This window comes from Ambystoma mexicanum, chromosome 13, assembly GCF_040938575.1.
Source record: "Ambystoma mexicanum isolate Mex_15411 chromosome 13, UKY_AmexF1_1, whole genome shotgun sequence".
NCBI lineage: Eukaryota > Metazoa > Chordata > Amphibia > Caudata > Ambystomatidae > Ambystoma > Ambystoma mexicanum.
The window spans coordinates 466,507,670-466,521,967 of NC_090938.1; the positions used below are offsets into that span (position 1 = coordinate 466,507,670).

General features: G+C 53.0%; 1 protein-coding gene across 1 annotated transcript in view; it reads left to right on the plus strand.

Moving 5' to 3' along the window:
* The first annotated feature begins 3,234 nt into the window (after nt 1-3,234).
* Nucleotides 3,235-14,298, plus strand: part of CRHR1 (corticotropin releasing hormone receptor 1) — a 2,003,326-nt gene continuing 1,992,262 nt past the window's right edge. The window contains exon 1 of the mRNA XM_069634091.1: nt 3,235-4,286. Within this exon, the coding sequence (XP_069490192.1) occupies nt 4,248-4,286 (39 nt within the window). The 5' untranslated portion in view covers nt 3,235-4,247. The remainder of the gene's footprint in view (nt 4,287-14,298) is intronic.

Genomic DNA, 14,298 nt, shown 5'->3' on the forward strand with positions numbered 1-14,298 from the left:
GCTGTGGCTCTGTCCCATGGAGCATGGATGCGCACACTCTTTTTATCTCTGGGGTTGTCCCGTGGAGCAGGGGCGAACCCGCCCTCTGTGGTGGCGAGGTTGTGGCTCTGTCCCATGGAGCATGGATGCGCACTCTCTTTTTATCTCTGGGGTTGTCCCGTGGAGCAGGGGCGAACCCGCCCTCTGTGGTGGCGAGGTTGTGGCTCTGTCCCATGGAGCATGGATGCGCACTCTCTTTTTATCTCTGGGGTTGTCCCGTGGAGCAGGGGCGAACCCGCCCTCTGTGGTGGCGAGGTTGTGGCTCTGTCCCATGGAGCATGGATGCGCACTCTCTTTTTATCTCTGGGGTTGTCCCGTGGAGCAGAGGCGAACCCGCCCTCTGTGGTGGCGAGGTTGTGGCTCTGTCCCATGGAGCATGGATGCGCACTCTCTTTTTATCTCTGGGGTTGTCCCGTGGAGCAGGGGCGAACCCGCCCCCTGTGGTGGCGAGGTTGTGACTCTGTCCCACGGAGCATGGATGCACACTCTCTTTTTATCTCTGGGGATGTCCCGTGGAGCAGGGGCGAACCCGCCCTCTGTGGTGGCGAGGTTGTGGCTCTGTCCCATGGAGAATGGATGCACACTCTCTTTTTATCTCTGGGGTTGTCCCGTGGAGCAGGGGCGAACCCGCCCTCTGTGGTGGCGAGGTTGTGGCTCTGTCCCATGGAGAATGGATGCACACTCTCTTTTTATCTCTGGGGTTGTTCTGTGGAGCAGGGGTGAACTCGCCCTCTGTGGTGGCGAGGTTGTGGCTCTGTCCCATGGAGCATGGATGCACACTCTCTTTTTATCTCTTGGGTTGTCCCGTGGAGCAGGGGCGAACCCGCCCTGTGTGGTGGCGAGGTTGTGGCTCTGTCCCATGGAGCATGGATGCACACTCTCTTTTTATCTCTGGGGTTGTCCTGTGGAGCAGGGGCGAACCCGCCCTCTGTGGTGGCAAGGTTGTGGCTCTGTCCCATGGAGCATGGATGCACACTCTCTTTATCTCTGGGGTTGTCCTGTGGAGCAGGGGTGAACCCGCCCTCTGTGGTGGCGAGGTTGTGGCTCTGTCCCATGGAGAATGGATGCACACTCTCTTTTTATCTCTGGGGTTGTCCCGTGGTGCAGGGGTGAACCCGCCCTCTGTGGTGGCGAGGTTGTGGTTCTGTCCCACGGAGCATGGGTGCACACTCTCTTTTTATCTCTGGGGTTGTCCTGTGGGGCAGGGGTGAACCCGCCCTCTGTGGTGGCGAGGTTGTGGCTCTGTCCCACGGAGCATGGATGCACACTCTCTTTTTATCTGTGGGGTTGTCCCGTGGAGCAGGGGCGAACCCGCCCCCTGTGGTGGCGAGGTTGTGGCTCTGTCCCATGGAGCATGGATGCACACTCTCTTTTTTATCTCTGGGGTTGTCCTGTGGAGCAGGGGCGAACCCGCCCTCTGTGGTGGCGAGGTTGTGGCTCTGTCCCATGGAGAATGGATGCACACTCTCTTTTTATCTCTGGGCTTGTTCTGTGGAGCAGGGGTGAACTCGCCCTCTGTGGTGGCGAGGTTGTGGCTCTGTCCCATGGAGCATGGATGCACACTCTCTTTTTATCTCTGGGGTTGTCCCGTGGGGCAGGGGTGAACCCGCCCTCTGTGGTGGCGAGGTTGTGGCTCTGTCCCACGGAGCATGGATGCACACACTCTTTTTATCTCTGGGGTTGTCCCGTGGAGCAGAGGCGAACCCGCCCCCTGTGGTGGCGAGGTTGTGGCTCTGTCCCATGGAGCATGGATGCACACTCTCTTTTTTATCTCTGGGGTTGTCCTGTGGAGCAGGGGCGAACCCGCCCTCTGTGGTGGCGAGGTTGTGGCTCTGTCCCATGGAGAATGGATGCACACTCTCTTTTTATCTCTGGGGTTGTCCTGTGGAGCAGGGGTGAACCCGCCCTCTGTGGTGGCGAGGTTGTGGCTCTGTCCCACGGAGCATGGGTGCACACTCTCTTTTTATCTCTGGGGTTGTCCTGTGGAGCAGGGGCGAACCCGCCCCCTGTGGTGGCGAGGTTGTGGCTCTGTCCTATGGAGCATGGGTGCACACTCTCTTTTTATCTCTGGGGTTGTCCTGTGGAGCAGGGGCGAACCCGCCCTCTGTGGTGGCTAGGTTGTGGCTCTGTCCCATGGAGAATGGATGCCACTCTCTTTTTATCTCTGGGGTTGTCCTGTGGAGCAGGGGTGAACCCGCCCTCTGTGGTGGCGAGGTTGTGGCTCTGTCCGATTGAGCGTGAATGCATACTCTTTTTGTAGCTATGTGCTGTGGAGAGGGGGTGGCAGTGTGAGGGAATACTCCTAGAAGTGAAGATGCACAATCATTTCATAGATCCGTTGCAGTCCCGCCCCCCCCCCTTCCCCCATGGAGCAAAGGGAGTGGCACTCCCTTTATGAGAGAGGCGGTGTGGGCAATACCCCGCGAAGCTGGGAGGCGATGTGCGCGCTGACAGCGAGCTTCCAGTGGGGAGGGAAACCCTGCCCCCGCAGTAACCTCCATGGAGGATAGCCCCGGAAGCCGCGCTGTAGGGAATGCACGCAGGGGCTTCTTACAGATAGAGGCTCCCGCGGGGCGGTGTGCAGAACTGAGCACACCCGCGAAGGGGCCTGTGCGTTTGCAGCTAAACACACCCAACCCCCACAGTGTGCTATGCGGCCTGGAGCTGGTGCCTGGCTCTTGCGGGTGAGGGTGTGTGCAGGTGGGCACTGGGGCTTTCCGGGGTGGAGGGGCTTGCCTGGAGTGAGTCTCAGCGGGGCTTGCCTGGGTGGGGTGGAGGGGCTTGCCTGGAGTGAGCCTTCCGGTGTCTGCTATAGTTGGGGATCTGTGGATGGCAGTGTTTCTCATCTCAAACGTCCATTAAAGTCAGGGGGCCTTTCCTGATAAGTTTGTGTACGCACTAACTCCACAAAGCGCGGGGGGGACGGGGGCAACTGGTGAGTCCCAGCGGCACTGCGCGGGTGCGGTGTCTCCGGCAGTTTAGGGAGAAAGGGAAGTCGCGTAGGCTTTCATATTAAGGTTCTGACGATGTTCGGCTCCTCGGGCGTGTGGACTTGTCTTTCAGCCCCTTTAATTCTCGAGGCGCTCTGTCTTATCTTTGTTAGTGTTTATCTAGCTGGTACTCTTAGAAGCTCTACTCTCCCTGTACGTTACATCGATTTCACACCTGTGTTCTCCAATCTGTGTATGCCCCCATTTCCCCACCTTCGCTCCACGCGCCTCTAATTTTCTTTTATCGATCCGCCCGTCTTGCCTCTCTCACTTCTTTCCTCCTTCACTGACACAAGGCTCTCTGGCACCCTTGCCGCTCCCCTCTTCGTCTGTCTCTTTCTCTGCCTCCTTCCCTTTCTCGCTCTGGCTCTACGCCTGTCTCTCCATTCACCCCCTGTTTTTAGGGTCTCCGTGTTCTCTCTTGTCTGCCTCTGGCCGCTCTTTCGGCGACACACGACTCTCGCTAACTGTTTCTCTCTTGGTATCGCTGTCTCTCACCCCACCTGCCGTGTCTCTCTTCCTAATCTCTTAACCCGTTATGTTGTGTCTCCCATTTGCTTTCTTTGCCCCCTCTGGGTTCAGCTACTTTCTTTCGTGTCGCCCATTTCCCCTACACCCTCATATATTGTTATCTTTCCTTTTTTTTCATTCCCTAGTTTTTCCCAGCTTTACATCCAGTGTTCCACTCGTCCCCGCGCCCCTCCCCTCTCCTTCTTGGTGTTCTTTCCCCGTGTCCCTTCTCTTCCAGTCTCCCTTCCTCGGCGGGTGCCCCCCGTGGATGCGCGTGAAGGAGGGGAGGCACGGGGTGGATGAGTGGGTGAATGAAGGAGGGGGCAGAGCGCCGCGAGCGGGTGGGTAAGGAGCCCGTGTGAGCGGGGAGGACGAAGGTGGGAGGGGGAGGAGCGCCGGCCCGAGGGGAGCTTATATATAAGGGGCAGGAGCTCCCGCAGCCGCGCACACCTGCTCGCTCCCAGCGCATCCTCTGGCACCGGCGTGCTCCGCTGGCGGGAACTTCGGCGCTGGACGCAGCGGGGGTGTGAGTGTGGAAACTAGCGCGGGGGAAGAGTTCGGATTAACCCCTAGAGCGCGGGACAGGAGTCCACTGGATGACCTTGTGGGCCCAGTAGCGGTGACGTGGATTGGTGCCATGCACTGAAAAGGAGGAACCCCCGGATTCCCACCCTGTGCGCGGGCCGGTGGCAGAGGAAACCCAGCAGAATGCTCCCGTGGCGTGCCCCTCGGCTACTGCTCCTCCAGGTAAGTGGCCATTTTACCAGAGCCTTGTCCCAGGGGTCGGTGAATCGTTTTGGCAGAGCTGTCATTCTGACAGGGGCCCTGGCATGACAGAATGTGTTTAGAGAGTGCCATGGCTCTTTCTGAGTGGGGGGTTCGTTGTGGCAGAGCACAAGCGTATGCCAGCTGTTGTATTTCCTGTCGATGCATTTTGGGGGTCGCCCGCGGGAGAGCCGTTCCCCGGCGACTGTTGGAAGGTACTGAAACAGGTACGGGATAGGCTCTCGTGTGCAGGTTCTCTGAAGGAGGTCTCTGGCGGAGACTTTATTTCTGCTTCTTAAACAACGGTCCGAGTGTTTGGTGTGAAGTTCGTTTCTGGTAAAGGAGTGGCCGCTGGGCGGAGGCGGGTTCTCGTATGGTCCTCAGCGGCCACTTATCTGGTCCCTGAGGCATTCTTGTCTATGTAGCTGCCCTTATGTCTAGATGGCGAGAGGGTGGAAGTGGAAGCGTGCGTGGCCAGAGAGCCATTTAGGCATTTTAGGATGAGAGGTCCGCAGCTGGCACCTTTTTTGAGGCTCTTTTTAACGCCCGTGTCCAGAGTGTACTTCCCTTGCCTGTGGCACTGTAGCGCTGCATCGCACACCTATCTACGCCACTGTAGGCGGCGCTAGTTTAGCGCAAGAGCCCGGAGGCATCCCACATTCCCACCACAGGTACTCGGGTCACCTGGGTACCAGCGCTTATTTTTGATGCTTCCTTGATAAATAGAGACTGCGTCCGTATTTCTGGTGGGGGGCAGGGGGAGTGGGGGTTGTGTATGGCCTAGTTGCTAAATTGTACCTGCACTCCCCAGAATAAAGCTCCTGCTGTGAGGTGGTGCCTGCAGCACACATGTTCGTCCCCGGTGTAGACAGTGCATACTCTCCAGAATAAGCAACCCGCACACCCTAGAAGTACGTCTCTGCTGTGAAAAACGCATGCACTCCCAGAACGCAGCCCCTGATGTGAGATATTAACCGCACGCGCAAGAATTATGCCTGTACCTTAAAGTATGTATTGTACAAAACAGACCCAACCCAATAATGTACACAATCAATACACATCTGTCTGATCAGATAATCACAACACCACCACTACTAATTAGACACGGTGTTTTGTTCGGCATCCACCACGTGTTTCGACCCTCCTAAGGCCTTACTCAGGGTAAATCCTATTTCTGTGCACCTTCAAACAATGTATGCAACCATCACATTCTTATCCTTGATTGGATCACTTCCTATGTCTTAATATTCTGCTGGAATACCTATTAATATAATTTCCACATATCCTTCTTGCTGTAAGCTGGCCCTGTGGCTCAGTGGACTAATGCATCCACTTCAGGGACCTCTGTGTGACCTCATGGTCACAGGTTCCAATTCTGGTAGGTCCACTCAGCCCTTCATCCTTCTGAGGTCGATAAAAGGAGTACCATTAAGTTGGGTAACAATAAACATCTTTATTAGCGCCAAGATGCCCCTTCAGGGGTGAACGTGCGCTATACAAATTCGCCTGTTATGTCATGTAAGGTGAGAGGGATATCCCAAGATGCAAGTTTTAACACTCCAATATTCTTAAATAATGTCCTGGGTTTTTAAGCCCAATTCCCTGGTGCGATAGTTTGGTAGTTAGCTCAACCAGGTCTCAACCCCATCCAATATACTATAAAGTAGTACTTGCACTGTAGAATGATTCAACTTCTGACAGATGGTACCTGCACTCCCGAGAATTAAGTCTCTGCCCGTCTTAATTAAGCCCCTTTTATGAGCTAGCAACTGCACTCTACAGAATCAAGCTGCTCCTGTGCGATATTACCTTGATTCCCAGAAGTAACCAACTTCTGCTAGAAAGTACCTGCACAGAGCTAAGTAGTCCTCTTCTGTGAGATAGTACCTCTGTTCCCATTAGTAACCCCCTTCTGCAAGAAAGTACCTGCACTTTCGTAAGTAAACCTCTTCTGTGAGATAGTACCTGCATGCCCAGAATTAATGCTCTTCTGTGAGATAGTACCTTAACTCACAGAAATAATCTACTTCTGTGAGAAACCTGCACTCCCATAAGTAAACCTCTTCTGTGAGAGTACCTGCACTCCTCATCTATGAGAGAGTACCTTCACGCTCAGAAGTAACCCTCTTCTGTGAGATAATAGTTGCACTCCCATGAGTAATGCTCTTCTATGAGAAGGTACCTTCACGCTCAGAAGTAACCCTATAGTTGCACTCCCATGAGTAATGCTCTTCTATGAGAGGGTACCTTCACACTCAGAAGTAACCCTCTACTGTGAGATAATAGTTGCTCTCCCATGTGTAATGCTCTGCTGTGAGATAGTACCTGCACTCCCATAAGTAATCCTCTTCTATAAGAGGGGACCGTCACGCTCAGAAGTAATCCTCCTCTGGGAAATACCTCAGTTCCCAGAAGCAATCCTCTTCTGTGAGATACCTGCACTCCCAGAATTAACCCCCTTCTGTGAGATAGTACCCATATTCTCCAGATGTACCTCTGTGCTGTGAAAAAGGAAATTCACTCCCAGAAATAAGCAACTGCAGTACCGTCACAGCCCAGAAGTACACATGTGCTGTGAAATGGGACATGCCCCTTTTTAAATGTGAAACCCCACTGCGAGGTAGTACCTGCACTCCCAGAACTACATCTCGTCTTTGAAATAGTACATGCAAGGCATGAGACGCGCCTCTGTTGTGGTTCCGTGTGATAATATTCCCGCAAAAATGACGCCATGCAAGAATGGCGCCTCGTTTTTGCAGCAATATTTTCCCATGGAACCTGTGGGAGGACACCCACACAACCCCATTTTTTTTTAAAAAAGGGAACGGAGGCCACTCCTGCAACCCCGCTCCCATTGTCCCCATACATTTTCCCCATGAATAATGTCCCCTATGCCGTTTCTCGGCGACTATATGTATGGCAATATTATTTATGGGGCTAATATTACCTGATACCTCCGATGTGAGGTACTGTCTGCCCTCTCCATAAGTGAGGCACACATGTTAAATAGTATATGAACTGCCAGAAGGTAGTCCCTTCTCTGAGGTAGCAGTAGTGCCTATACTCCCAGAGAGAATACCCCTTTTATGGGATACTACCTGCACTCCCCAGAAGTATGACTTTGCCCTGAAAAAGAATCTGTTGTGAAGTGTTGCCTGCGCTCCACTGTAGTCTGCCTCAGCAGTGATATAGGGAGCACACCCTGGGTGCGAGGCAGTACCTGCATTTCTCATCTGTACTCCAAGACGTACATTGCTAGTATGACATAGTACCTACATTCCCCAGATGTAAGTGCCTAGTGTGAGGTAATAGCATTCTGCAGAGGTAAGCAAGCGCGTGCTGTGAGGTAGTACCAGCATTCCGTAAAAAGCTAAGCTCGTATTGTAAAGCAATACCTGCATTCTCGAAAAACAAGCTCTTTCTTTGAGGTAGTACCTGCATTCCCCAGAAACAAGCCCTTGCTGTGAGCTAGAACCTGAACTCCTTATAAGTAAGTTCCTGCTGTGAGGTTAGGTAGTACCTGCATTTCCCAGTAGTATGCTACTGCTATGAGATAGAACCTGAAGTTCCTGCTGTGGGGTTACATAGTACCTGCATTCCCCAGATATACGCCCCGGCTGTGAGCTAGAACCTGAACTCCTTATAAGAAAGTTCCTGCGGTGAGGTTAGGTAGTACTTGCATTTCCCAATAGTAAGCTCCTGCTATGAGGTAGAACCTGAACTCCTTATAAGTAAGTTCCTGTTGTGAGGTTAGGTGGTACCTGCATTTCCTAGTAGTAAGCTCCTGCTTTGAGGTAGAATCTGATTTTCTTTTTTAACCTTTAGATAACGCCAGACCCGGAGGTATCACAGTGTTTGTACATAGATAAAAAATACACATTTTTATTTTAGATGAGTTGAGTAGCTGAGTAGCGCTTAGAGGCAGGTTCTAGATCACACAAAACAGTCTTAGATATTGAACAACAAGGTTTTTTTTTAGCAGTCTCTTGAATGCTTGGTAGGAGGGCTCATTGTTCCTGTGTGGAGGAAGTGAGTTCCAAAGGGACGGTCCTGTGGTGCTGAAGCCCCCCCCCTGCTCTAGCACGTTTGAATCGTGGGGTTGCTAACATGAGCTGATTGGAGGAGCGAAGTGGGCGACGGGGCTGTTTCCTGATAATGCAGCAGTTCAAGTGTTTTGGGGCTTCATTGTAAATGCATTGGTGTGCAGTGGTTAGGGTTGTTCCTGCATGAGGTTACGTAGTACCTGCATTTCCCAGTAGTAAGCTCCTGCTTTGAGGTAGAACCTGAATTCCTTGTAACTTTCTGCTGTGGGGTTGGGTAGTACCTGCATTTCCGAGCAGTAAGCTCCTACTTTGAGGTAGAACCTAAATTCCTTGTAAGTTCCTGCTGTGAGGTTAGGTAGTACCTGCATTTCCCAGTAGTAAGCTCCTGCTATGTGGTTGAACCTGAATTCCTTGTAAGTTGCTACCGTGAGGTTAGGTAGTACCTGCATTTCCCAGTGGTAAGCTCATGCTATAAGGGAACACCTGCATCCCTTAGAAGTAAGTTCCTGCTGTGAGGTTAGGTAGTACCTGCATTTCCCAGTAGTAAGCGCTTGCTGTGAGGTAGCACCTGCTTCCCTTAGAAGTAAGTTCCTGCTATGATGTTAGGTAGTACCTGCATTTCCCAGTAGTAAGCTCCTGTTGTGAGGTAGCACCTGCTTTCATTGGAAGTTCCCACTGTGAGGTTAGCTAGTACCTGCATTTCCCAGTAGAAAGCTCCTGCTGTGAGGTAGCACCTACATCCTTTGAAGTAATTTCCTGCTGTGAGGTTAGGTAGTACCTGCATTTCCCAGTAGAAAGCCCCTGCTGTGAGGTAGCACCTGCTTCCCTTAGAAGTTCCTGCGGTGAGGTTAGCTAGTACCTACATTTCACAGCAGTAAGCTACTGCTTTGAAGTAGCACCTGCGTCCATTAGAGGTAAGTCCCTGATGTGAGGTTGGGTAGCACCTCATTTCCCAGTAGTGAGCTCCTGTTGTGAGGTAGAACCTGCTTCCCTTAAAAGTAAGTTCCTGCTGCAAGGTTAGATAGTACCTGCATTTCCCAGTACTAAGCTCCTGCAGTGAGGTAGGGCCTGTATTCCTTGTAAGTCCCTACTGTGAGGTTAGGTAATACCTGCATTTCCCCGTAGTAAGCTCCTTCTGCGAGGTAGCACCTGCTTCCTGCTGTGAGGTTAGGTAATACCTGCATTTCCCCGTAGTAAGCTCATGCTTTGAGGTAGCACCTGCTTCCTGCTGTGAGGTTAGTTAGTGCCTGCATTTCCCAGTAAGCTCCTTCTGCGAGGTAGCACCTGCTTCCTGCTGTGAGGTTAGGTAGTGCCTGCATTTCCCAGTAGTAAGCTCATGCTTTGAGGTAGCACCTGCTTCCTGCTGTGAGGTTCGGAAGTAACTGCATTTCCCAGTAGTAAGCCCCTGCTGTGAGGTAGAACCTGTATTCCTTGTAAGTCCCTGCTGTGAGGTTAGGTAATACCTGCATTTCCCCGTAGTAAGCTCATGCTTTGAGGTAACACCTGCTTCCTGCTGTGAGGTTAGGTAGTGCCTGCATTTCCCAGTAAGCTCCTTCTGCGAGGTAGCACCTGCTTGCTGCTGAGGTTAGGTAGTGCCTGCATTTCCCAGTAGTAAACTCGTGCTTTGAGGTAGCACCTGCTTCCTGCTGTGAGGTTAGGTAGTGCCTGCATTTCCCAGTAGTAAGCTCCTGCTGTGAGGTAGAACCTGTATTTCTTGTAAATCCCTGCTGTGAGATTAGGTAGTACCTGTATTTCCCAGTAGTAAGCTCGTGCTATAAGGCAGCACCTGCATCCCTTAGAAGTAAGTTCCTACTGCGATTTAGCGCCCGCAATCCCCATAACTACTTCCCCGCGCTCAGATTACCCCCACACACAAGAACTAGTCCCTTTTCCACCGAGACAGTCTGTATAAGGTAAGGCCCTGCTGGGAGATGGTAACTGTTCCACCAGGCGTACGTTACTATGCTATGAAATAGTGCCAGCGCTCATCACACACACATCTCTGCATTGAGAGCGCCTCTAGCTCATAGAAGCATTCACGCTTGCTGTGAGATAATACCCGCACACCCCGAACTTAAACCCGATCAGACATAGTACTTACAGCTCCCAGAAGTATGCCTCATCTGCCAGAGGAACTGCACTCCTGTACTAGGGTACCCTGCCCACATTCCCCAGAAATGAGCTAGTACCGGCAGTCCCCAGAAGTCACTACTATGCAATTGAGCCCGCACTAAATCGCCAATCTGAGGGTACTAATCTCCCCAGACGCGGGTGCTGCGGTGCACTGAGCACTCGCGCGTATCATAGGCCAGTCTTGTGAAAGTAAGTGCCCGCACTTCTACTTGAGGGAATGCTTTAATCGTGTGATCATCGGCACTCTTTCTGAGAAGTAGGTGCCGAGACAGCCAATGCCTGCCTGGGCTTGTCGGGAGCACGGCCTGTGAGCTTCAGTGCTTGCCCATTGTGCGGGCAGGTTCTGCGCGCGTGCGCACCTACACTTCGCAAAGCAGGCGTTGCGAGGCATTGAGCACTCGCGCTTATCATATAGGCCAGTCCTGTGAAAGTAAGTGCCCGCACTTCTACTTTCGCCTATTGCTTTTATCGTGTGATTATCGGCTCCCTTTCTGAAAAGTGGGTGCCTCCACAGCCAATGCCCGGGCTTCTCGGGAGCATGGCCTGTGAGCGCGTGCCCTGCTTGCGGGCAGGTTCTGCGCGCGCGCGCACCTACACTTGGCCGAAGCAGGCGCTGCAAGGCAGCGCGCGCCTGCACTTTTCGCCAGGGCGCCGTTGCTCTGGGACTGCGCGTACTTGCGGTCTTCTGATGGCTGCTGCGAGACAGGTGCCGGTGCCCTGTGCTGGCTCCCTTCACTCGGCGCCCCGCGGGCCGCTCACTGCGGCATTTCCTATCTTGCAGTCGGGGAGTCCCCCGGGACAGTAAAGAGAGCTTGTGGTGTCCTCAATGCCCGCAGTTCCATCACCGCCGCGATTTCACGAACAGCGGAGACCCCCCTCCTCCCCCACGCGGGGCAGCGTGCAGGCGGGGCACCCACACGAGATGCCGCACCGCGCTGTCCAGCTCCCTGCAGGCGGCAACCCCGCACTGCTCGCCACCAGAGGCTCTAAATCATATGTCTCCGGGGGGAGGGGGCGGGCTATACCTCTAAGAACAGGCTAGGGGATATATAAAGGTAGCACTTGATGGCCGTGGGCGAGTAATCCTTCCTCCCCGGGGCTCGCAACGCGCGAAATCTGCAGCTTGTACTGACAGGAGTGTCACAGCACCCACCGGCATTTGAGGGAGTGTCCCGGGTCAGGACTGAGGAGCATCCGGGGACGAACCCCTCTGCTGAAATAGGACTGGGTGCACCAGGGCTGGATTGAGGGCGAGCATGGGGTGTGTGTGGGTTGGGGGGGGTATCTACTAGTGTAGCAGCTGAAAGGAGGGCGGGGGTTGTCACGCACACGGGTTGAGGAGAAGAATAGATGTAGTCACCCCTCAGCCAGAGCAGGAGAGGGTTCCCCGGGTCTGGACAGAGGAGCAGAGAGGAATTAGTCATTTGCTAGAATCAGGTCTGAACGGAGGAGCAGTCAGAAAGCTCTGCGAGCGGTCGGTGGTCAGAAGGGGGGGGGGGGGTGCAGGCCTGGAATCAGGTGCCTCGCCAGAGCGCGGAAACGGCCTGACCAGAAGATCTGCAGGTCTGGGTTCAAACCCCCTGGGATAAGTGCCCAGTGCCTGTATAACGGGCCGGAGAGGGGGGTATAGGACTGGGTGGAGGTGCCTCGCCAGAGCGGACCCCTGGGAGAAGTGCCCAGTGCCTGTATAACGGGACGGAGAGGGGGAATAGGACTGGGCTGCGGTTAAATGAGATGCTCACGTGTGTATGTACATGAACTGTGAACCCAGCTGCCAAGCGCGCAGCGCTGTGCAGGCGCGGGCGCAAGTGCCAACTGGGAAGGGCTAGAGCGCAATCTGAAGGAGGAAGGCCTAGCATTCCAGAAGTGTGGAGGGTGGCGGATATCGGGAAGTTACCTATCAGCGCTCCAGGCAGCACTGTCGGGGGCGGGTGGAGGAGGAGTGGCAATAATGACAAATGCATCTGCCGGAGCGTTGGTAGAGCAGCGACCCTCGTTTAGGAAAAGCAGGCTCAAGGAAGGTTATGCTAGAGTTTCTTGAAGCGCACACTTTCCCCACTTGCACCGTCTCTTGGCGCTCTGGCGGATCTGCAATGGGAGGGGGCTGGGGGCTTTGATAGTGGGGTTGAGAGGGAGAAGAGCAAGAGAGCTTTGATGTGATGCTGGCTTCAGTTCAGAGAAAGGGTCACCGAGCATAGTCGGCAGCTGTCATGGTGTGTTGAGGTCTGGATGTGTATGGTTTGGTTTCATGTTTGGTGTTGTGAAGTACATGCGATCTGTGGTGCGGTGGAGGCATGGCTGTGTTCAGACTTTGAGGGTGCGTATGCAGAAAGGTGAGTTTTTAGTACGGTTAGCAGCAATAACATGTCTTACCCCCAACCTTCTGTCTAAGGGTAAGCCGGTAAGATAGCTCAGCGGGTTGAGTGCTTGCTGCTGCGATCTGAGCGTGATCTGCAGGTCGCAGCTTCGAATTTCGGCAAGGCCAACTCAGCCTTTCATCCTTCCGAGGTCGATAAATGAGTACCAATTTCGGTTGGGTGATATTGTATGTAAATATGTGTTCTTTAAAGCGCTTTGGATTAAGGTGCTATATAAATAACACATCATTATCATTATATTAGTGTTCCCAGCAGTCCGTCTAAGTTAGGTAAATTACCTCTCCCCAAGAATCCATCTAAGTGAGGTACATTACCTGCCCCCAACAATGCAGGTATAAGAGCAAGGGGCGCCTTGGCTCGGGATTAGGGGCAGTGGCATGATGGCTGTAGTCAGGGCTGGACTGCAAAATGCAACAGCCCAGGCACACATGAAAGTGTCTCACGCAGCTCGTTGCCTTTCATGGCAGACTGAGCACTGTTGCGCAAGGGGGCTAGGGGGTGCTGGTAAAATAGGTTGCAAATTGTTTATTTCAAACCTTATTTTCTCTGTAGCATTGGGGAAAACCACCAATTGCAAAAAGCAATCACTGGCTCGTCAAACGTGTCTACTTTGGCACAAAACACGGCCCCTCTTTACACTGGGCAGCAAAGGCAGAAGACTTCTGTCAGACGGGGATATGGGGTGAATGGCATGGATGGCATGGGGAGCGATTCAGCAAGTCTGGATTGGGGGGCATTAACAAAACTGTCACACTGTTATGTATGTGAAAAGTTCTTGTACCGCGCACTGTTGCCACCTGTGTGGTCTCTTGGCGCTCTGGCGGATCTGCAAAGCAAGGAGGGAGGTGGGTAAGTTAGTAGGACAGTGCGGGGAAAAAGAGCAAGACAGCTGTGATGTACTGTTGGCTACTGAGCATAGGTGTGTTTTTTGGTTGGTAGTCGCCATGTGGTGTTGCAGATGCAAAGCCGGAGGCTGCTGGGCAGTCACAGGGTACTGGGGTTCATGGCACAGACACTTGCAGCTGATTCCAAAGAAGTCGCAACCTGTGATCTCAGCCAGATCTCTGGGCTGCATAGATCGGCTGCTTGCAGCGCCATTGTTATCCACATTTCATACATGCTAGCCTAGCATGGCTGTATCATTCTGAGATGCCAGTTGAGTCCGGTATAGCTCTTTGCATTCTGGGACTTGTGGTCCAAGATCAATAAAACAAATAACAGTACTGGATGGATATCACCCGAGTGCCATGGACATGCTGGCATGTTTGCCAATTTAAATTGGGATCTGGGGACTAGCTCTAGACTTGATTAAGTCTTTTCATTCCATCCGGTCTCACAGGACCACATCTCCAACTCTTTAAACCCAGGCCTTCACCGTATACAGTGGTGTTAAACATTATATTCTTATGCCAGGCACAGACCAAGACAGTGACAATCATA